At 41.6% G+C, this 22,159-nt stretch overlaps 1 protein-coding gene and 1 long non-coding RNA gene across 7 annotated transcripts in view; one reads left to right on the top strand and one right to left on the bottom strand.

Annotated features, from left to right (window-relative positions):
* Window positions 1-22,159, top strand: part of MBNL2 (muscleblind like splicing regulator 2) — a 157,864-nt gene that overhangs the window by 113,182 nt on the left and 22,523 nt on the right. Inside the window, exons 5-9 of one of the 6 annotated variants that reach the window (XM_040487215.1) lie at window positions 1,903-2,166; window positions 9,393-9,446; window positions 10,118-10,271; window positions 17,426-17,461; window positions 18,754-18,848. In XM_040487215.1, coding sequence (XP_040343149.1) covers window positions 1,903-2,166; window positions 9,393-9,446; window positions 10,118-10,271; window positions 17,426-17,461; window positions 18,754-18,848 — 603 coding nt within the window. The remainder of the gene's footprint in view (window positions 1-1,902; window positions 2,167-9,392; window positions 9,447-10,117; window positions 10,272-17,425; window positions 17,462-18,753; window positions 18,849-22,159) is intronic. The other 5 variants (XM_040487218.1, XM_040487219.1, XM_040487216.1 and 2 more) reach the window with 5 other exon arrangements.
* On the bottom strand, window positions 13,301-21,307 carry LOC121037784 (uncharacterized). The gene is made up of 2 exons (XR_005793976.1): window positions 21,072-21,307; window positions 13,301-13,590 (listed from the first exon to the last, which is right to left on the bottom strand). It is a non-coding gene; the product is annotated as an uncharacterized LOC121037784 (long non-coding RNA).

Here is a 22,159-nt window from a genome sequence, read left to right as displayed (position 1 = left end):
GTATGGTTAGGATGTACACGGTGCTTTACGCTGGATCACTGGAAGATGTTCTTTCAATGTGCATTTGCTTAAATATTTACCCAATAAATCTTGAGGGCAATACAATGTTGCTGCCTGGTATCAGCTTCACTCTGGAGCATATGAATCCCAAAACGAAAAGACTAAAGACCCTAACACTGCTGTTTTGATCTAGCCTGCCCCTGTGAATATAGAACAGACCTTTCATGGTCTAGAAAAGTGTTTGGGGCTCCACCTGCTGGACCCACGGAGTGTTCAGTTCGTGACTGTGTGGTTTAGAAAACAAATTAAATCAGCTGAGTTGGGAACAAATTGTCCTCCCCAACAGGACTGGTAGACAAAGACATAGAAAAATAATTTACAACGACTTTAGCAGGTCTTCATGCAGTTAGTTCATTTCAAGCCAGGAATGAAGCCGTCTTGTCCTGCACATGGCACATGGCGACCCTTGGTAAATGCTTGATGGCTGCTCTGTACCTCTGATGTGGTCTCAGACTGGAGGATTCCATTTAGAGAGGAAAGCTTACTCGGAATTGATGGGAACATCTTAGTAATTTTTATTTGTACATTTTATGAACTAAAGATGGGAATATTGGCTTATATCCAAAGCAGGAGGAAATGATGAGCAATCTTGCGACTTCTCTGTTTACCCTTCAAACCCTCTTGGCCACTGGTCGGTGAAACTATCTCCCAAGTAAGTTTGACTGTCACAGAGCTTGACTGTCACATCAGTGACCCTTCATATAACGAACGTCACTGATGGCCGAGATGCCAACCACCGCTTACTGGCTTTGGAATTAGAGCCTAAAAGGAAGATAACTTACAGTTTTACCTGTAGTTCTGTCCTGCTAACGATATTTATAAACCTAAGTGTTATGTCTATAGGTCAGTCATGTCATCTTACATTATCGATATTCAGGGCAGAATCAAGAATGCGCTTTAAATTCTAAAGACAATTTTCTTTATACAATAAACTCTTGATGCATCGGAATTCTTAGGTGATGGAGCATTTAGGGTAACTAAGGATTAAGGACTAAAAAAGCAATAGCAACAACACATGAGTACTTGGAACTCTATTCCTCCTTCCCTCCACTTATTTCTTTCCCCTTCTTCCCATATTTCTCTCCTTTTGGTCTTGTCTTTGTTTTTTATCTTCTTCCGGTGCCATCAAAAATAATAATAGAGTGATCTTAAATGCAAGTTTCAACGTCTCGGCCTCGATTGTTCTGACTTATGATTATAAGCGTAAGTTATCTTTTTAGAGCCCGGGCGTCCTAGGGGAAAACAGGAGTATTCAGATTCACCCCACCCACTTGCCATCCTCGGAGAAGGAACAAGCTTGTTTCCCCCAATCCCTTCTGGAGTTGTACAGCTGTGACCTGGTGGCTTGACCTGTGAGGAAACTATCCCTCCGTGCAAAAACAAAAAAACAACCAAAAAACTATGGCATCCCAGGGTTGTCAGAGTAGGAAAAGATTTGGATGTGCTTACAGATGTCCAAATTATATACTATATGTCGTTAAATACATATATTATGTCCTAATTATTAGAGATGTATATACACTAGCCCAGGGACAAATGGAGGCTTTGTTGATTTTTGTTATTTTAGCGAAAACTGCGCATTTTGACTTATTTTCTCAACAGAGTCCCACCCCAGCAAAGAGGGCGAAGCAAAACTCAAATTAGTTTGTCAGGGACTCTGGTTACTTGAGCTCTGCACAACAAATTTCTAGTGAAATGGCACGAAAGCCCCCATTAAAAGAAAGGAAAAGCATTTATTCCTTTTTTGTTTTTTTCAACCTAAATGGCTGCGCTCGCAGAGGTAGTTCCCGGCGGCCATCAGCCTCTCTTCTGCATCGTCTGCTTCTCCCCCCTGTGTCCTAGGTATGCAGGGAGTTCCAGCGAGGAAACTGTGCCCGGGGAGAGACCGACTGCCGCTTTGCACACCCCGCAGACAGCACCATGATCGACACAAACGACAACACCGTAACCGTTTGTATGGATTACATAAAGGGGCGTTGCATGAGGGAGAAATGCAAATATTTTCACCCTCCTGCACACTTGCAGGCCAAAATCAAAGCTGCGCAGCACCAAGCCAACCAAGCGGCGGTGGCCGCCCAGGCAGCCGCGGCCGCGGCCACAGTCATGGTAAGTGAGGCGCGCCCGCCGCGCACCTTCCTCCGCCCGGGAGCCCTGGGCGCCGGGCGGCGCTTTCCCCGCGGGATTCAGACGCTCTCCCAAACGATCGGGACCTAGGGAAGGCTGCTATTCCTGCTGCTCCGCTGCCTAAGTTCTGTTGTTGTTTCCCCCCCGTTTTGTTTTGTTTTGTTTCCCCCTCCTTCCCTCCTTCAGCACAATAAGTAAATCCCTCGGGCGCAGGGAACCCCGGCGAGGCGTCAGCGCCCCGCCCCGGGGCCCGTCCTGCTGGGAGTCCGGCCTGCGCTGGCCTGGACTCCTCCCGGGAGCGGGCTCCGTGGCCGGCGCTGGCGGGAAGGTGGGCTCCAGAGCTTAGCGGAGGGAAATGCGGCTGAGCGCTGCGCGGCCCTGGGGGCGGGGAGGCTAGCAACAGGTGACCAGTGACGGGCTCTTCCTACTCCTGTTCCCCCCGCCCCACCCCGTCCTTCAAACTATCCACCCCGCCCCGTAAATGCAATTGTCTGCAGAGCATCCAGTCACGAAACAGATGAAAATGGAGCTGCACTGACGGGTGCGTTTACAGGGGGGGGGGGGGGGGGGGGGGGGAGGGGGCGGGTAACACAGCCTGGAGTCCCTGAGTCACTGTACTGTCCCTTAGAGACCAGCTGTCTCTGCCACCTCCTCTTGCTCCTCCTCTCCACTCTTCCTCCTCACCATCATCATCATCATCATCATCATCATCATCATCATGGCTGGGGAGCTGTTACAGCTCCAGACTCTCAGGCCCCACCCCAGACCTTTGGGATCAGAATTCTAATTCTAAAATATGCTCAGGAGGGGTTGTATCCACATTAACAGTTGACAAGCACCTGCCTGGAACACTGGTTCTCAAACGTGGCTATGTTTTGGAATTACCTGAGGGGTCTTAAAAGATTTCAACACCGGTCCTTTCCCCCAAAGTTTCTTATTTAATTTGTCTGGGTGTGGCCTGGGCGGTGGCCCTTTTTTTTGGAAACTCTCATGGGATTCTTCTGTGCAGCATGAGAACCATCACACTAGGCTGTAGAAATTTCTAATTTGTTTTAATATGAGGTCTCTGGCTTATCAGAAGCTCACTTTAATATATGATAGACACTGCGCATTCACTCATTCATTGAAAACATTTAAGTTTTTTTTAACGTTTATTTATTTTTGAGAGAGAGAGGCAGAGCACAGGCAGAGGAGGGACAGAGAAAGAGAGAGGGAGACACAGAAGCAGGGTCCAGGCTCTGAGCTGTCAGCACAGACAGAGCCTGAGGTCCACGGACCGCGAGATCGTGACCTGAGCCGAAGTCCGACGCTTAACCAACTGAGCCACCCAGGCGCCCCCAAAACATTTAATGAGACCTGCCATGCAGCAAACACTTGCTGGGAGCATACACACATTAAGCGGGCTTCCTTACCCTCAAGGAGCTTGGAGTTTAGTGAGAGCAGCATTCCTTTCCGTGATGATGGAAATGCATAATGGATCTCAGCGGGGAACGAAAGACTCGGTGGCCAGTGCTCCCTCGGAAGAGACAGACGGGGCTTCAGAGATGAAAGGTATACTTTAATAAAACAGTATTCTAACTAGCGACTGCCACCTCACACTTGGATAACTGATCAAAATGCAAGCGTAGCTGTTACACGTAAAAAGCCCCTATTATTCAACATTCTTCCCACAAATGTTTTTAAAGGCCTGGCCCTGTGAGTGCCGGGGATACAGAGAGAAGAGCACAGAGCCTGCCCTCACGTGATGACCGCGTAGGGCGCGGTGCGTGGTCACACAGACCCTTCCGATCGGATCCTGTTCCCAAGAGGCTTGAGCACTGGTCCTCCGTCTCCCACGGTTTCTCCTCAGAGTCCCTGAGGCTTTGGTGCTTTTGCCTCACATCTTCTTAGTCTTATGTCCCCGGACAGAACAGTGATTTTTCTGAATGTGTGAGTTTCTATATATATGCACAGGTGTATGCAACCACAAGAGAGAGAGTCTGTCGTACAATATAGAGAAATTCTCCCTCCCTTTTGTTCTAGTAAAAGAGCAGTTTGCAAAACTGATTGTAACTGGGAACCGAATGGGGGTGGGGGTGGGGGTGGGGAGGAGAGTAAATTGGTTACTTAATGCTGATGGAAAAGGAACTCTTCTAGTGAGCAAGTGAGGTCTTTTCTACCTTTCTCCTATGTGGAATCTGCCTTCCCATCCTCTTAGTGAAGATCTCATCCTATAAGAAGTGAAAGCCTGGGTGGCTCAGACGGTTAAGCATCCGACTCTTGATTTCAGCTCAGGTCATGACCTCATGGTTTGTGGGATCGAGCCCCACTTCGGGCTTGGGATGGCAGTGCGGAGCCTGCCTGGGATTCTCTCTCTCCCAATCTCTCTCTTTCTGCCCCCTCCTGTCTCTCAAAAATAAATAAAAAACTTAAAAAAAAAAAAAAAAAAGAAGTAAAACTGTTTTCGTTGCAATCATTGTTTTAGGCCGGCCCCAATTTATCCTAACCGGTGTATTGACAGTTAGGCCCAAAGAACACATTTTTTCCTCTGAGGACTGCGGTTGCAGGAGACAAAAACCCAACCGAAGTAGCTGAAATAAAAACTTTGGACTTCGTGCGGTGCCCTCCAAAGGGAGTAGAAGTAAAACAGAGATCAGGATGCCTGCATCCAGAAACTAGAAAAACAGTAGGTCTCTCTTTTTTTCTCTTTTCTGCCTCTCTTGGTGTATCAACTCTGTTTTCTAAGACCAAGTTCTCCAATGCAACATTGACCACGGCCAGACACCTATAGGGATACATTCTTATGTCTTTCGACAAGAGAGAAAACAGTATCTACTACAGCAGTTCTAATTAGAAAAACTAAAAAAGCAATGAAAGGTCATTTTGGGGGCTGTCTTCATGGTTAGAGTACGAGCGTGCTATGATTGGCTCAGCCTGGGTCACAACAGCCATCTCTGGCCACTGGGGTAGGCGACGAGGTTCTGGGAGTATGAAAAAATTAGTCCCTCTATCTCAAATACCTGTTGATACAACAAGCCACTGGTAGTAATAGTGATCTTAGGGCTAAGCCCTGAATTTATCTGAGCCTTGACTGTATCTGGCTGTTTATTAGAAGCAGCAATTGTAATGTCCTCTATCTATCTATCTATCTATCTATCTATCCTTCAGTCACTGAAGGAACAATGCAGCCACTCTATGTCAATGGTAGGTGACTTGGGTTGGTGGGGATAAGAGAAGAAATAGGCATTTACACAAACACGTCCTTCCTCAGCTTGGTATTTTAAAGTCAAGACTCCTTCTCTGTGTGCACTTCCACGTGCCCTTCTGCGCATTTTCACATCACACTTACCAAGATGCAAAGAGGTATTGCAGTGGCTGTCAGTATATGTAGTTACCGTATTTTCCCAGATAGTTATACTGTACCCAAATTTGGAGTTCTGATATTTCAGGGGATCTTGCAACATCGTCAAAGACAAGCCAAAGGAATGTAGTTTCAGAAGAAAAGCCAGCTTCTTTCTGACAATGACATGAAAATTATTGAGTCTGTCATGTCTTTTTAGTTGAAGTGAGAGGCTCATGTGAACCCACTGAGATGCAGTTGGGTAAAGTCAAAGTATTCTTACTCTAGGAACAAGATTGCCCAACACACGGAAAAAAAAAAACCCTCTTATTTTATTTCCTTAAGTAAAAGAACAAATGAGAGTGATGATTGCAGTCAGAAGATCTTAATATTCCATTCACCTGAGCTCCATATCTGAACACAAAGAATTTCTGTAATGCAATTTGTATTATTGTCCAGGGATTTCCCCTTCTTTTGATTAATTGGACCCTGAAACACATTTAAAGCTTTGATTCCAGAAAAGGAGACATTTATTTCCTTTAGAGCCTTATTCTTTCATAATACGTCTTAAAACGTGGGCCTCATCCTCACCAGAATTTTTTTAAATGTGAAAACGAGGCAGACAGAGCGTCTCTCTGGTAATTTTCACACAAAGGGTATGTGATCTTTAAGCAAGCCGTCTTTCTTCACAATCCTACAACATGGGGCTACATGGGAGAGTCCTGTTTTGTGAAAAGAAACGGGGCCAGCTGCCGTCAGCTAGATAAGCTTCAACCGTTCAAGAAAACATGTACAGGAACTTTGAATTCCATCCTACTTGTCTACATCCCTTTCTTCCACAAGAAGGCAGCAGCTCTGATTATTGTCACCGGGGTTTTCTGACTCCTCAGAGTTGGTCTTCGCCCACAATGCCTGGCACGGGCCCTTGGTTTGCGTGCCTTGACTCGCGGTTGAGTTGTTCTTTGATCCAGAGAAGGAAATATCTGGCTGGATGTACACAAACCTGCAGGTGGTCCAGAAAGGGCATAGGGTCCAAAACGTTGTTGAGGCCAGCAGGAATGGATGCCAAGTGTCCGGCACATAGTAGAGGCCCAAATAAAGAACTTCTTTCTCTGCTTAGGTACCTAAGGAAGCTTCTAAGACCAGCCATGCTTGGTCTAGTCTAAGCCTGAAGACCTTTCAATGTAGGTAAACATATGACAGCAGTCAAGTCATTCTTCTACCTCAGAGTATCTCTGTGTTACAATGCCATACTATAACGTGGTTATTAATCCATACAGATTTTTTTAAGCTTTATTCTACGCATGTGCTTCAAAGCATGAGGTGTGCAAGATACTAATATGTATGCCCAACCTTTGAAAACTTACTGTTTCCTTGACAAGACATGATATGGGGCGCCTGGGTGGCTCAGTCGGTTAAGCGTCGACTTTTGACTTTGGCTCAGGTCACGGTCTCATGGTTCGTGAGTTGGAACCCCACATCGGGCTCTGCGCTGACAGTGCAGAGCCTGTCTGGGAGATGTTTTATTTATTTATAAATAAATATAAACTTTAAAAAAAAGGAAAAGACACAATATTTGTGTCTAGGAAAGATAACTCACAGTATGCAGTGGGAGAAAAGGAGATGCTGGCCAGCTCAGTTTAGAGCTCTCAGTGTCCTCACATTCCTAGGTTCTTCTGATTTCTGTGGACATGAACTTTCATCAATCTAAGATCAGAAAAAAAAGAGCATTAACCTTCCAGGTGAGGATCCTAGGGAGACATGTTTACTATTTCTTCTTCTACTTGGAGACGCCATTGAATGATGCTTTGTTCAATCAAAATTTCATTCATAAATGCCATCCTTTGGAGACATGATCACTCTTCCAGTTAGCATAGCAGACAAAATCAACCCAACAGTAGACCTGCTTTGGAACTCCCAAGGACTGGAAAAGGGAAGAGAAGAACTGAGTCCAGAACGTTGAGACCAAACTGATTCTGAGTTTGTGTTCTCAGTGCAGTTTGTGAGAACGGGCTGTGCAGCCTTATACAGTTAGCACAGACGAACTTAAGCTTAAAGAAATGCATTATCAAGCAGTGTCAAGACTCTGCAGCAACCGAAGATCTTAAATAATGTGGTGTCATGGAAGTTACATAATGGGGAACTTCCGTCTGAAGAAAGAATATCCAGTACAAAGAAGCTTTCTTATTGTGAGGCTCTCTGGGTTTTAAAAATGTTGTAATTCTACTTCCAGAACACTCATTTTATATTATTTGATGGCCTCTATTAAGACTGCCTTCCCAAACATTTCTCTGTTGGACATTGTAAATCTCTTCTCTGCCTTCAATCCTTTCCTCACCCACTTTCTTTCTGCCTACCTTGCCCGTCTTTACCTCCTGGCACCTCTATACTTTTGATCTCGAATCATCAAATGATGATGAAAAGACCTCTATCTGCAGAGGAAAATATCATTAACTGTTTCCCATTTTGAGAGTTTAGTAGTACCTCATATTATTGCAAATGCCATGGTTCCAGCTCAGAACTTTAGAATATCACGTTTTGTATTGATTACACAAACCTTAGGGATTTACCTATTGTGCTACCCATTGAAAAAGGGGTATTTCATTTTTTATTTGCATTGGAGCTACTCCTTTTATTTTATTTTTATTTTCACAGAATTCCATCATAGAATTTTCCATTTTTTACAGCAATGATCCAGGAATAGGAACATTTTTTCACCATGGTCTAAATCGATCAATATTTGTTATTATTTCAGCTGCTTAAATGAGACAGTCTGCCCCCCAATATGGTTATAAGTTAAAAATATTATTTTACATCTAATATTTCAAGCAGTCCTTGGCTATTTTTTTTTTTTTTTTTTAGCTATTTGCTCTTTTTAGCTGTTGTAACTTGTTCTAGCCACGAGTTCCACTTCTCATTAACTGGGTTGGTCACTGATTATAGCTGAAATTACAAATAGAATTATTAAATAGAGATTATTCTGATACCTGAGAACACTAAATACCTTTTTAAAGGGTATTTTCTTAGCATAATCCGGTAAGTTGTTTGAGATAAATTGAATTATAATTTCAAATGTAGTGGAAAACACAGAATGGATGATAAGTTAGTCATTAGAAACAGTACAATGGGATGAGAGTGGGAAATTTGAGAAACTTACTATTCAAATTCAAAACTTGTTAAGTTTGGAACCTTATTCCGTGTTGCCAGATCCATGCTAGCAGAGTGAAGAGAAGAATTGAGACAATTATCCACATGATTCAGACAAAAAATTAAGATCCAAACCCAAACAGTTTTGCCCAAATAATCTTGTGTTTGAATATTTTTTTGCCTGAATTTTTTTGTCTCAGTTTGCCACTTCATTTTGTTAGGCTAGATCTTCATTAACAATTATTTTTCTGAACGATAAAGATAATATCTTTTTTTCACTTGGATCTTCCACTTAGTACATTCATTACTTTACGTTTGAAAACTAACTTATCAGAAGTTCATCAATCCTATGGCCCTTGAAAGTTTTGCATTTTTTTTCTGAAGCAATATAAAAAATGCTTATGGTGTGTATGCAAGCTGCTGTTTTAATTAACTTTCCTGAATTTCAAACATCTATATTTTACTCTCTTATATGCTTTTAACTAAGGTATAGTAGATGCATTTTTGCTTCAATACTAATTTAAGGTGTAATATTCATTTCTTTAGAGAACATTTTTGTTGTTGTGCATGCCTAGTGTTTTGTACGTTGTATATTGCATTCAGAATATTTTTTTCCTTCTCACCTATCCACAATGCAATGCCGTTCCCATGATGCACCTCTGCTTGCTGTTTACCTGTATGTTAATTCGCTTGAATCCCATTGGCCCACTGCCATCATGTGCTCGCTGCCTGTTATTAAAAGACTCAGTCGACTGCCAAAGCAATGAAGCGACCTCTCGAAGCATCTGTAGACCTGGTACTTTGACCTTTCACCTTTCGCTTTGCATGTAGCTTTTCAGAGAACCATCTGAGATTTGTATTACTTGTAAAAATTGGTTGCAAATGATCATTATTATTAATTAATGGAAAAAAAATAAGGTGTTTAGCCATCTCATTTTCATACGTAATATGTGAAATAAATTAATCCTAACAAATTTTAATACCTTTTCCAAAAGAGTGAAGCAAATTTAAATTACTTGCCTCGGAAAAATGTGCATTATAATTCTTATTAACCTTTAAATCCAAGAAATTGCCGTTTAGTTAACGAAGAGAATAGGTATTAATAACACAAATGCTTCTTTCCCCCCTTAGAATAGTTTAACTCGTTTTAAAAGCTGAAGTCATTTTTTATTTTATTATTTATTTATTTATTTATTTATTTATTTATTTATTTATTTTGGTGTTGCTTGATAGTTTTTCTTTTCCTTAGTTGAGATGCTACCGTTTTGGGTTACAGAAATCATGCTTCCGCTCTCAATAACAAATTCTCACTCATTCGACATTGCCGCTGTTTAAATTAAGGTGCATGGCAGAGGCATCTCCTTAGCTGTCATTTTGAAAGAGAATGTTGGACTTGATGATCTCTGTGGACACGGAAGGTGTAGTTACTTTGAGTTATACATGTCCTATCCGATTCTTTCCTCATAGGCCTTTCCCCCCGGTGCTCTTCATCCTTTACCAAAGAGACAAGCACTTGAAAAAAACAACGGTGCCAGCACGGTGTTCAATCCCAGCGTGCTGCACTACCAGCAGGCTCTCACCAGCGCCCAGCTGCAGCAACACACGGCGTTTATTCCAACAGGTACGTGCCCTGACAGCTCCAAGTCCCGTGTCCGTGTGCCCTTCCGGTCATGTGCTTTCTCCTCATCCCTCAAAGCTGTTCGGTGGCATCTAGTTTGCTTGTAAAGGTACAGTCAGTACAGCCTGAAGCTCATCATTGTCCTAGCTAGCTAGATACGTTTACTTTGCTTGGATGATAGCGAAAGACTGTCAGGTTTCTAAAGCCAAATATTTTAGAGAGTTGAGTGACAGACTGAACCCATGAGACGCAAAGAGTGGTCAGTTAGGCCTCTTGGTTTCTTGTATCTGCACATGCTGTGTAAAATTGTTTATGTCAGTAGGGCCTTTTTATGTGTGACAGTTCAGATTTGTCATTAACCCTGAATGACCTAAAAATAGCAATTCCAGTAAATACTAACCTTTTTTTTCCCTATTCCTATTCAGAGCACTAAACAAAAAACCAAGGCTGTTCAAATTAAAGCGATCTTCTTCTCATATTTTACATCCATTCTCTCTCTTTCTCCATCGTTCTCAGCTTCACCAAGTGCACAAATAGATAGGGCTCTTACTCGCAGTTTCTAAGCCAATGCCTGATAGTCTTAGCTGCTCAGGTCCATTAACTGTATCATTCCACTAAAAGATGAATTCTATTAATCACAGAATCTCGAAGTTTAAAGGATTCTTAGTGATCTCCTCATCCAGTCGATCGTTTTACAGATGAGAAAACTGAGGCCCCCTAAATGTGAGGTGACTTCCCAAGGTGGCACAGCTAATGAGACAAGGACCCAGCACCTAGTTTCCCCGTGACCGGTCCGACGTACCGGGACATGACACCACCCGGCTTCCGTATGTGGAGTCACAGAGTTCTCCCTTACAGCTCGGCAGACATAAAACATCAGATAAAAGTGAAGAAGCAGAAGTGCAAAGCATGTCAACCCTCCTCCTTTTTGTACCCACCTCCCTGACCCCAGACCTACACACACCATATACGAACACAAAGTCATCATATATTGACCATGGTATTGACTTTTCAGTCTGTGTTAGAAGCAGGGATAATGTCCCCAAAATAAATAAAGTCTCCTCCTACTGTTTAAAAAAAAAAAAAAGCGAAGAAGAAGAATCAGAGAGTAACTTAGGCTTTTGTGAGAAGACGGTCCACTGAGTTCTTAGTTCGGAAGTCAAAATTTTCATCCCATGATAGTGACTGGAAGGTAAATATAGATGAACAACAGTTTTATCCAAAAGAGCTTGTTGGTCCTAATCCACATGGTTGGACTTTTTGGGTTTATTTTCCATTCCTTTAAATCCTGTAGCATATCAGGAATTAACGTGGGAGGGAGTAGAATCGCTATTTCTGTGGTATTCTTTGTGTAAAAGTTACACTTTGAAATGAATTGTCAACCTTTTAACAATATTTATTACAGTAAAGATATAAGTTATGTGAGGAAAATGGTTCTTAATGTTTAGTTTTCCTATTTTACTTCCGCTTTTCTCTTAAGTAGATTCATAGACCTGTGGAGTGAGTTTCTATATCAGTACTTATTGGGACTTCCCTCCTGTTCTATTACAACCTTAACTAGTGACATTTCAGTGCAGGGATAGCACAGCAGGACTTGTCATTGTAATCCACTAGATATAACATGTTTGTAAAATAATAACTAGTAGGTAAACTTAACCTTGAGGTCTCGTAGGATTTCTAGAAGCGTCTTATTTTATAGACCTCGTCACTAGATATTTGAAGAGAAAAAAATCAGGGAAGAATGTACAGAGGGGTAAAACATAAAAGGACAAGTCTGTTTCTGGAGACTGGGTAATAATTTCAGAACAATTTCCTGAGAATGCCTTTGAAACCCTGGAACTTAGTCGTGTAAAAATGTGAAGGCCTCTTAACTCGTATTTAACACTTCAATCCAATAATGACTGCTCTATTAAATCACTGAAAGAACCCTCACTTAAAAATGTTTCACCTGGAAACCATTTAAAGACTTCCAAAGCAAGAATGGATAACATCCTTTATGCAGTGACCTGATTATTGCTGATGAAATGATTGTATCGAGGAGCGATAGGCTGTACTGGTTGCTGTGCTTGAGTACTTCTGCCCCCTGCTGGATTGTTTAAAAACTGTCCGTGTGTCCGGCAACCCTCAATTGTGTGCACTTTGGGAGCCGAAAAGTGGGTCCTAGCCCACTTAATTCTGTGAATTACAAGTGTTTCCATCTGTAACATGATATCAATATCATAGTGAACAACCATGTGGCTCTCGTGCTCTGAAATGGTATATCAACTTCTAAGAAGTTTTCACATGTTTTTCTTAAATGATGAAAGAGAAAATAATTTTCTCAAAAGGCAGTTAGTGTAATCTTTCCCCCACTTAAACCCAGAACAGAAATTTTAGTGTTTACCTTGGCTCTAGCTTTTATTTCAGGCTTTCTTTCTCATAAACCACATTTTCAACTTAATTTTAAAATGGTAATGATAATGATCATTGTTAATCACTGTTGTCTTAAACGTCTGCAAATTAAGTGATGATGTTCAAAAATAAGTTTTGTAACTTGGCAGATGGGTGGGCCCATTATTTTTAACATGACAGATTTTGATTTTTCTATAACTACTTTATATTAATATCGATCCTATATGAAACAAAAAGCATTTCGTGTTCTCCTGGAGGCCACCCTTTACCAAAAAGTCATTCATAGTGGAATTTTGGGGGTTGTTTTTTTTAAGATCCCTAACTTTTATTTCTTTTTTTTTCCCCCCACTGAGGTATCAGTGACATGGAACACTCTATCAGGTTCAGGTGTACAACATAATGATCTGATATTTGTATACACTGTGAAATGATCACCACAGTATGTCTACCTACCATCTGTCACCCATAGTGAAGTTTTTGATATGTTACTAGAACTTTCCCAATGACACAGTATGAATTTGGATGTTAGGAATTCTGCCTCCAGACTGTGGAGATAGTAATGTAAAATATCATGCAAAATATGGGATTCCTCTCCCAAACCATGCTAACATAATTATCACCTTGGTTGGTGCCCTAGCACGTTTGTGGTGGGTAGGACTTTTCCTTTTCTCCCTTTTTTTTTTTTTTTTGATAGGGATTATTTTAATCTAGGAGTTATACTTTTTCTTTGCTATGTTAGGAAAGCAGCAAAAACCACACACACTTACAAAAATAGCAGGGTAATAATTCTTGGCATTTCTCTGACAGGTTTATTCTGAGTTACTCTAAGTGTTCTTAGAGGCATTTTCTCATTATTCTTCAAGATCATTCTGGCAGCAGCAGGCGTAATTATTGGCATTTTGCAGATGGAAAAACCGAGGCTGTGTCTATGCTGCAAAGTGGAAAATATAATTAATGGAAATATCCAGAGAACCCTAACTCACAGATTCTAGAGTTGGAATATTTCTGCAACCAAAGCAGAGAATAGTTGAGAAGTCTTTGTTGAGAGAGTTAGTGCCTTAGTGAAATGCCTCAGCCGGTCAGAACAAAACGACCCACCGACTCTTTCCTTGATATATTTCATTGTACTGGATGTACAGAATAACCAGAACAAGGAAAAGTGTTAGCACAAATATTGCCTAATGATCAGAAACCATAATGTTATGTAAGGTTATCACACACCTTGGTGAAAGATTTGTCAGCATTCAGTGGAAACTGTATCTGTACAACCACAGCAGAATCTATTTGTCCCACTTAATTCAGCAAACAGTTCTTGAACACATAGTAAGTTCTGGGTTCCAGATCCAGTAATGAGAATACAACGAAGAGGCAAAAATCAATACAATGCAGAGCATTAAGGGCCCCTTGGGGCATGAGCAAAGCTATTTGAGAGGGCAGCAAGAGGCAATGCATTAGGGCCATCAGCTTGTGCAGTGGGTGGTGGTGACAAAGGATCCCGAGAAGGAAAGAACTCTCCAAAGGAGAAGAAGTTTGCTTAGGACTTTGAAAGGAACGTTTTCCCAGCGGAGGAAGAGCATCCCAGGCAGGGGAGACAGCCCAGGTTGGGGACAGCATATTCGAGGAAGAGCAAGTTATCCGTTTTAGCTGCAGCATAAAGTATTTAAGGGGCAGGAGGAGGGTGCAAGGGCAGAAAAGAAGAGGAGAACCAGAATCTGGCACTGAGTAAGACAGCCACGCAGAGCAAAAGCTATTTGTTTCCAATATTCATATCGTTTGTAGAGCACACAGAGAGAAAGAGAGGCTCATGAAATTAATTTGGTTGAGCATTTCAACCACATCCTGAACTGAAGCTGAAGTGACACATTCAATCCCGGCTCAGTGTGGCTGCTGGAGCTGCTGTAGATGGTTTTCAACCCAGTGACATTCGCATCCGTGACACAAGAAAGCCCTCCAAGAAAACCCCTCCACGTGGGAATGCAACAGAATTTTTATGGGCCTAACTTTGAATCCAGCCATGGTTCACTCTGAAATGAAATCATTTACAAAGTGGGTACATACATTTGAGGAAAAGGTTGATCCCACTGCACTCACTAATGGCAGAGAACACCCATTCAACCGACTGTCCACCTACCGTGTGCCCCAAAGACCTAGACAGACAATGAACACTGCCCTCCCAGAGTTAACAGCAGAGGAGGAGAGATGGATGTTCAAGAAATGCCCATATAACTATGTAACTTAAATGTTTTATAAATCCTATGAATGAAAAAGTAGAGTTCAATACGCTTGAAAATAGAAAACTGATTTAAATGGCATGTGGAGGTAGGTAAAAGAGCAATTGAACAGTTTTCTAAAGAAGTGACATGTGCCTTGAGACCTGGAAGATGAAAAGAGTAGGGCGAAGATAATTCCAGGCAGAGGGGACAGCTTGTGGGAAGCCCAAAAGTAGGACAAAAGTGCGATGTGTTCGGTTCAAAGAAATGGTAGACTAATCTGCCCGGGTCACAGTGCCAGCCTCCAGAGAGGGGTATAGAACAAGCCAGGGAGATAGACACTGGACCCTAGGGGACCTTTATCCTAAAAGCAATGAGAAGGCAGTGAATTGTTTCCAGCGGAGAAGCGAACAGACCTGTATTTAGAAAGGTTTACTCTGACAGCAGAGTGGAGACTGGATTAGGCAGGAGACAGGAAGGCAAGCAGGAAGACCAGTTAGGACATCATTACAGGGCCAAGGCTGGAGACAATGGCGATCAGGACCGGAGAAGTGGCAGTAGAGACGCACAGACGGACAAATGCAAGATGCATTTTAGAAGCAGGATTGCTTTGGCTTTTGGGTGAGCCGGAGCAGGGAATTTCAAGAGGGAAGGCGGATGCATAAATGTGGAAGCCTTGAGCTCATAGACAGTATTTAAATCCCGGTTGAATGGTATCATGAATTGAATGATGCCTGGAAAAAGCATAGAGTAGGTGAAAAGGAGCCAGAAGTGAGTCCTGAAAAACTCCAGCATATAGAGATATAGAGTATGTGTGTGTGTGTGCGTGCACGTGTGTGTCTGGGTTATCAGAAAATCCAAGGGAAAAGACTAGTTTATTATGGAGGGAGGGGCTGAGTGCCAAATGTTACCAAGACTCAGGAAGTTAGATGAAAGTGGAAGAGTTCCTACTGATTGCACAAATACGGAGTTCTTGGTGACATTAGCAGTTGGAGGGAAGATGTGAAAATGAAAGCCAAAGTGGAAAAGATTGAAGAATATGTGGGGTCGAGGAAGTGAAAATTATTGTGCAGGTAACTTTTCAGAAGTTCGGTTATGAAGATTAGAGAGATAGGGTGAGAGAAAGAGAAGGAGAAAGAATCCTGTCGTCAACAGGATTTTGAGATGTGCGTGTGTGTGTGTGTGTGTGTGTGTGTGTGTGTGTGCTAAATCAGACATATTAGCACGTGTTTGCTGAAGAATCCATTAAAAGCCCAGTTAAATAGCTTCTTTTCCTGACTAGTTAATGTTAGCCTGACCAAAATGTACATCAGGCAGAAAGTACCCGTCAGGTGTGAACAGTTTGGCAGAGAGAATAAAGGCCTTCACATCTCAGATTCTTCGCCTAGTATCTCAGAAGACAATTCTAAAACCCTAAATGTGTACATCCATTCGTTAAAAAGAGTTTTCCTTTATTCATTACAAACGAATGTTCTGTCACCTACATGACCCCAACCTTCAGGTATCTTATATTACATTACCTTGATTTTTAGTCTAAGGAACTGAACCTGAAGTAGGTCATTCATTTTTTTCCGTACTCTACAACACACATTTCTCTTCATGGTCAGAGTTTTCTGATTCAAGCACATTAATACGACCACCCCCAGAGAAGGCAGCTATTCCCCTGGAAGGAATGAAATCTTCCCTCCCTCCCTCCACCTGGAGGCCAACCTGATTTCCTAGTTTTGCCAAAGGTCTCCCTCAGAGATCACCGACTAGTAGCCATGACAAAATCGCTAGCCCTGGTCCTAACTCAGCCCCAGTTCTGCACTATTTTGCCTCTACGCTATTCAAGCTTTGTTGCCAGCACCACTTCTTTATAATGATGAATCTCGTAGCAGAAAACAGATCACATACACATCGAGGTCATTTTGTCACAAGAATGTCAGTCTTCCTAAACTGTAGGGCTTAGGAGCAATAATCCCAAATTCACATGACCTGCGAGCATTTGACTTGGAGGATATGGAATCTTAATTACTGCTTTTATTTTCATATTGTTTTTGACACGAAACAAGCACAGTTTTAATGCAGTAAGGTCAGCGTAATCTAGTAAAGACAAAACCTGACCTGGATTTAGGAATAGAATTCTATTTTGAGCCTTACCCTTGACTCACACTATGCATGACCTTGGAGTAGTTACTATGCCTCAGATTTTTCATCTGTAAAATACCTACTTCCTACCTTAGAGGATGACCTTGATATTGTCTGTAAAATACCTTGAGGTCTTAGAGGAAGGACACTGTAGCATTGTCACATGTCACTCTTATAAGAATCATTTCGATGGATGTGAATAAGAAGTGTGAAGAGTAAAGAGTGAGCTTTGAGTAATATTGGCTTCCAATAAGTCAGATATATTTGTGTCTGTACTAAAAATGTGAGTAACTCTAAGAGACTGTGTTAACTAACCCTACTGATTTCTGGTTGTGCTTCAATCTCACTTTGAATGTTAACTCTAAACCGCTAACCTGTTTCTTTCCCTTTATTCACTTTTTCCACCTGCCATTGCATGACATGCAGGGTCAGTTTTGTGCATGACACCCGCTACCAGTATTGGTAGGTTTCAACCTTTTTTTATGTGTCTTTTATATTGTGTACAGTACCTTCACTTGCTTGAAATTTATTTCCAAGATGGTAGAAATGCTTGAGGAAATGGTAGATCTGAAGGCTTATTTGGCTTTAGAGTTAATGTATAGGTTTTTTTTTTTTTAAATGTACTTGTAACTTGAAGAAAATGACCATTTCAATGTGACCAGAACAGCAGAGCAACCACTACAAAACATAAAACCACAAGTATTGCTTTTTTAATGATCTGTATTCTGTTTCTCTTTATAGTTTATATGGTTTAGCATAAGAAAAAGAAAAGCTTACTTTATCAGAAAGGCAGGCTAATTTCATCAGTGTTTTAAAGTTTCATAGTGGTGTGCCTTTATCTCCTCTTTGCTGTGTGTTAGAGTTATCAGAGTTTCCCAGAAGTATTTATTTTTTAAAATTATGAATGGATGTATTTTGAAAACCAATGTCTGAACTGCTTTGCTTTATTATCGATTTTTTAATTTTAAGTGTTGACTTATTTGTGATGATGATTTGTACCTTAGCACTCCCTTAGATGTTAAATTTTAATAATCCATAGTTATCCCTACACATCCAGTGCCTTGGTACAAAAGTCCGTCTTTAGGACACGCGGATTCGTCCCATTTAGAATAAAGAGAAATAAACATTGGCCAAATTTCCTGGGCTGTTTCACAGCAACTGTGTTAGAATTAACACCAAGGCCTCGAGTTTTTGCTCTACCATTTATTAACCCCCCAAACCCCACAACCTCCAGCAATTTCAGTTCAAAAAAGCAGCCCCAAATTGACAAAAATTTTCCATCCCACCACAATGAACTCCAAAGGATGTCCTACCCCAAACTGGGCCTACACGTTGAGCCTTGGATGTTTTAGAATGACAAAAATGAATATCGTATACCTTTACTTCATTGGACATTACATGTCACTTTTTTAGAGGAGACCATTAGTACGTAACAACCACAGACGCCGGATTGGGAATGATCTATTGTTAGAAGTAAAATGTTTATGAATACATCAACCAAAGTGATCCGCTTTGGCCTTTCTGGGAATCACTGATTATGTTTTAAAACTTCCTTTAATTGTACTTGTAATAAGCTATTTTCCCTTTTTTATTTCTCTCCCATGCTTCCTTGCTTTGCATTGTGATTGCATGCCATCTGCTGGTTTAACCCATGATGGCTTGCTGCTCTGATATTCACCATGCCAAAATACCACTTCTATTACCATAATGCTACACCCTCCTGTTCATTGCTCCCATGGTACCCCTCCTGAAAGTACCCATGATGCACAGCGCTACGTCAGCCACTGTCTCTGCAGCAACAACTCCTGCAACAAGTGTCCCCTTCGCAGCAACAGCCACAGCCAATCAGGTTTGCTCCTTTTAAAGCTTTCTTTCACAAATCCCAAACTCTAAATGAGTGCTGATATTTAAAAAAAAAATTCTCGGTGAGAATTTTTTTTTCATGTTTATCCATCAAATTTTATTTTTTTAATTAGTTTATAGCCAGCATTTATGGACAGGTTGCACTTATTTAGAGTTAACATTTACTGCAAATAATGATGTAGCTATGTTTTGTGTTGCACTGTTTGTTTTCGTACCTAATATTGTGTAATTAACCTGACAGGCTTAAATTCCTTTTAGTACAGCATTACGTATCCAGTGGTTTGTGAATTGCCACAGAGAAACTGTAAAAGCTGAGCCGGAAAACTGGCTATATTTCCATTCGGTTCATTCAGACCCTATCACCTGCTGGGGAGGAAAAAAAGTTCTCCTCTGAGAAAAGTCTCCCCTTTTTCCTTCATGTCAAATTTGAGGTCTGAATGATTCTTGTCCACATCTCGCCTTGGTCGTATGTGCTCCCAAACTCACTGGTCCCCACTTCACAATTTGTGTAGAGATATTGGCCTAAGAACCAGAGCATACTGGAAGAGAAATACTAGGCACTGAGTTCACAAAGGCTGGATATAACTAATTAGGGGTGTTTAACTCTGTTGGTTTAACGCATGTGCCGGAAAGACCATGGATGTCCTATTTCTCAGTGAGAACCAGTTGGCTGTTTCCCACTCTGTAATCACAGGCTGACCGTCACCCTAACCCCAGCCAACCAACTTGCAAACATGTGCTCCCGCATGGGAGAGGCACATGAGGACTGCTGAGGGTAAACTCTTAACCTCGCCTAGAAAAACACGTTACTGCGCATGCCCTCCCTTCATAGAAGAGCAATGGTTTTGGTTCTGCTTTTTAGCTTAATTTTTTTTTTAAAGTAAAATCGACTGTACTGATAAAAGATAAAAATAGATATAGGAGTAGGCTGGAGGGAAGGTCTGAGCTAATGGGAGAAACTGGGAGAAATCACGTCAGGGCATAAATGCAGATTCCAGACTGCATTTTGCAGGTGAGAAGGGCCGATTCACACTTTCTTTCTATGTTCAAGTGCGTAAGTGATTCCAGTGCTATGCGTCCCATCACGGAAGCGACAAGTGTGAGTGTACTTGAATGAAGGAATAAAAGTAAAATCCCGTGATAGGTCCGACTGTGTCCTCTGAAATGTGATGAAGCGGGACAGGGATGGGGGGGGCCCACACGTGCTCTCAGAGGCAGATATAAACTGGTGATAACGCTTCAGCTCTCCCTCACCACCTCAAAAGTGCCACATTACCTCTAAGGAAAGCCAACTCAGCTTCCAGACAGATATGATAAAGAATAGCAAGTAAGTTTCTTAGCTGGGAAGAAGATTCAGAAGAAAGGATGGCCTGGAAGAGGGAGAGACAATTTTCATCCCTGCTATAACTAGGTTCACAGCTATAACTAGGTTCCCTTTCATTTGCTTGTTCGTAATAAGGAAGCTGGATGTTTGGATATTTAGGTCTGAGTCCTGCCTTCTTGAACCATGTTTTTGTGGTTGTTGACAGAATTTTTGTGAGAAAGTCCTCTCCTAAACAAACAAGTTTGAAGTATCATATACTGGCATTCATTATGATGGAATTTTACTATACTTTATGGCAAGTTAAGCACTTGGGTTTTTATTTTTTTTAACATTTTACTTATTTTTGAGAGACGTAGAGCAAGTTGGGGAGGGGCAGAGACAGAGGGAGACACAGAATCCGAAGCAGGATCCAGGCTCCGTCGGAGCTGTCAGTACAGAGCCAGACGCAGGGCTTGAACCCACCAACAGTGAGATCATGACCTGAAGTCGGATGCTTAACCAACCAACTGAGCCACTCGGGCACCCCAAGCTAAGTGCTTCTAATGCTGAGAGATCTTTCCTAAGAATGGAAAGGAAGTCAAGATAAAGAAACACTGTGGAGTTTGGGCATAAGTTCCATTCATATGGTAAATACTTAATCACATATCATAAATATTTTTTCTAGCCTGGTGATTTTTTTTTTTTTTTTTTGGCTCCCTTTCCTGGGAAAAACTTTGAGAGATTGCACACACGTGTGTGGGTTTCTGTACGTGGGAGGGTGGCAGGGGTAGGAAGCATGGGATATGCAAAGGCTAAGATAAATCATTTTACAGCAGACTGTGATTGGCAAGGGAACTGACAAGTTTAACTCCAGCTACATTTAAAGAGATATTATTAAAGGAGTACCTGACAGTAGCTTCGAGAATCCTAAATCTGTGTCTTGCAGTTTATCAGATATACTAGTTGCTGGGCTCCACTTCAGTGATGAAGAGAAATCCTTTAGCAGCTCTTCAGGAAGGTCCGCTTGCTCAAGAAAACCACAGAAAAAGAAATAGTCGTAAATATAAATTTTTCAGATAGAATATTTTTTACGTATTTTCAACAAGTTTCAAAGAGCGAAGCAGCCAAACAAGAACTTGGAATGTCTTCCAGTGCCCCACAATTCAGAATTCAGAGGATGCTGATGGCCGTTAAATGACAAGTCATTGTCTTGTTAATCTCACCCTTTAAACTCAAATGGAATCATATCCATGTGAATGATGTGTCCTTTAAACATAGTAAGTCTCAGTTTCCTCAGTTGGGAGAGGGAGCCCAGCATTAGATCACCCCAAAGTCCCTTCCAGCCCTAAGATCCAGAAAACCTGTGGTCCCTTCGCTGCTATGCTGGACCCAAAGTATCGGATGTATGAAGCTAGACACTAGCGGAATGGCAAGTAGTGCTAACGATTTCAGAGTTCAGGGCACAATAAGCATCTTGCCTTCTTTTTCCTTCATGGAGTGATCTGTCTTTAACAAAAAATGCGCTAGGGTTTTGACAGTCTTTCAGTGCATTTGATCAATTTATACCGGCAGTTCAAACAGTTCAAACCTCACAGGCATTTGTAATTAGAGACAAGTCATTCATAGAAGAAAGATAGACCAAAACATCCCACGACAGACCCTTTGGTCCAGGCTTCCTTTACACGTGAGCCCGTGGTGAGCCAAGACGAACAGGTACAAACCTCGAAATTATGTTCTCAGGGCTGAATCAAGGGGCCAGCAATGAAAGTTTTCAATGAACTTAGCCTTGTAGTTTGAAATGCAGTGAAGACAAAATCCAAATATTTGGGGGGAAATATAAAATAATCCTTTTGGTTGTTTGACTCTGGGCATAGCTTTATAAACAAAGATGCAATGAACAAATTTATTAGCAGCTATTTCCTCTTTCAGCTAAGGTCTTTGGGCCTTACTATAGAAATTACATTACATAATCATTACCTAATAAGATTATTATT

The sequence above is a fragment of the Herpailurus yagouaroundi genome, unplaced genomic scaffold (genome assembly GCF_014898765.1).
Source record: "Herpailurus yagouaroundi ecotype Mexico unplaced genomic scaffold, PumYag 164, whole genome shotgun sequence".
NCBI classification, from domain to species: domain Eukaryota; kingdom Metazoa; phylum Chordata; class Mammalia; order Carnivora; family Felidae; genus Herpailurus; species Herpailurus yagouaroundi.
This window is presented reverse-complemented; position numbering and strand designations above follow the sequence as displayed.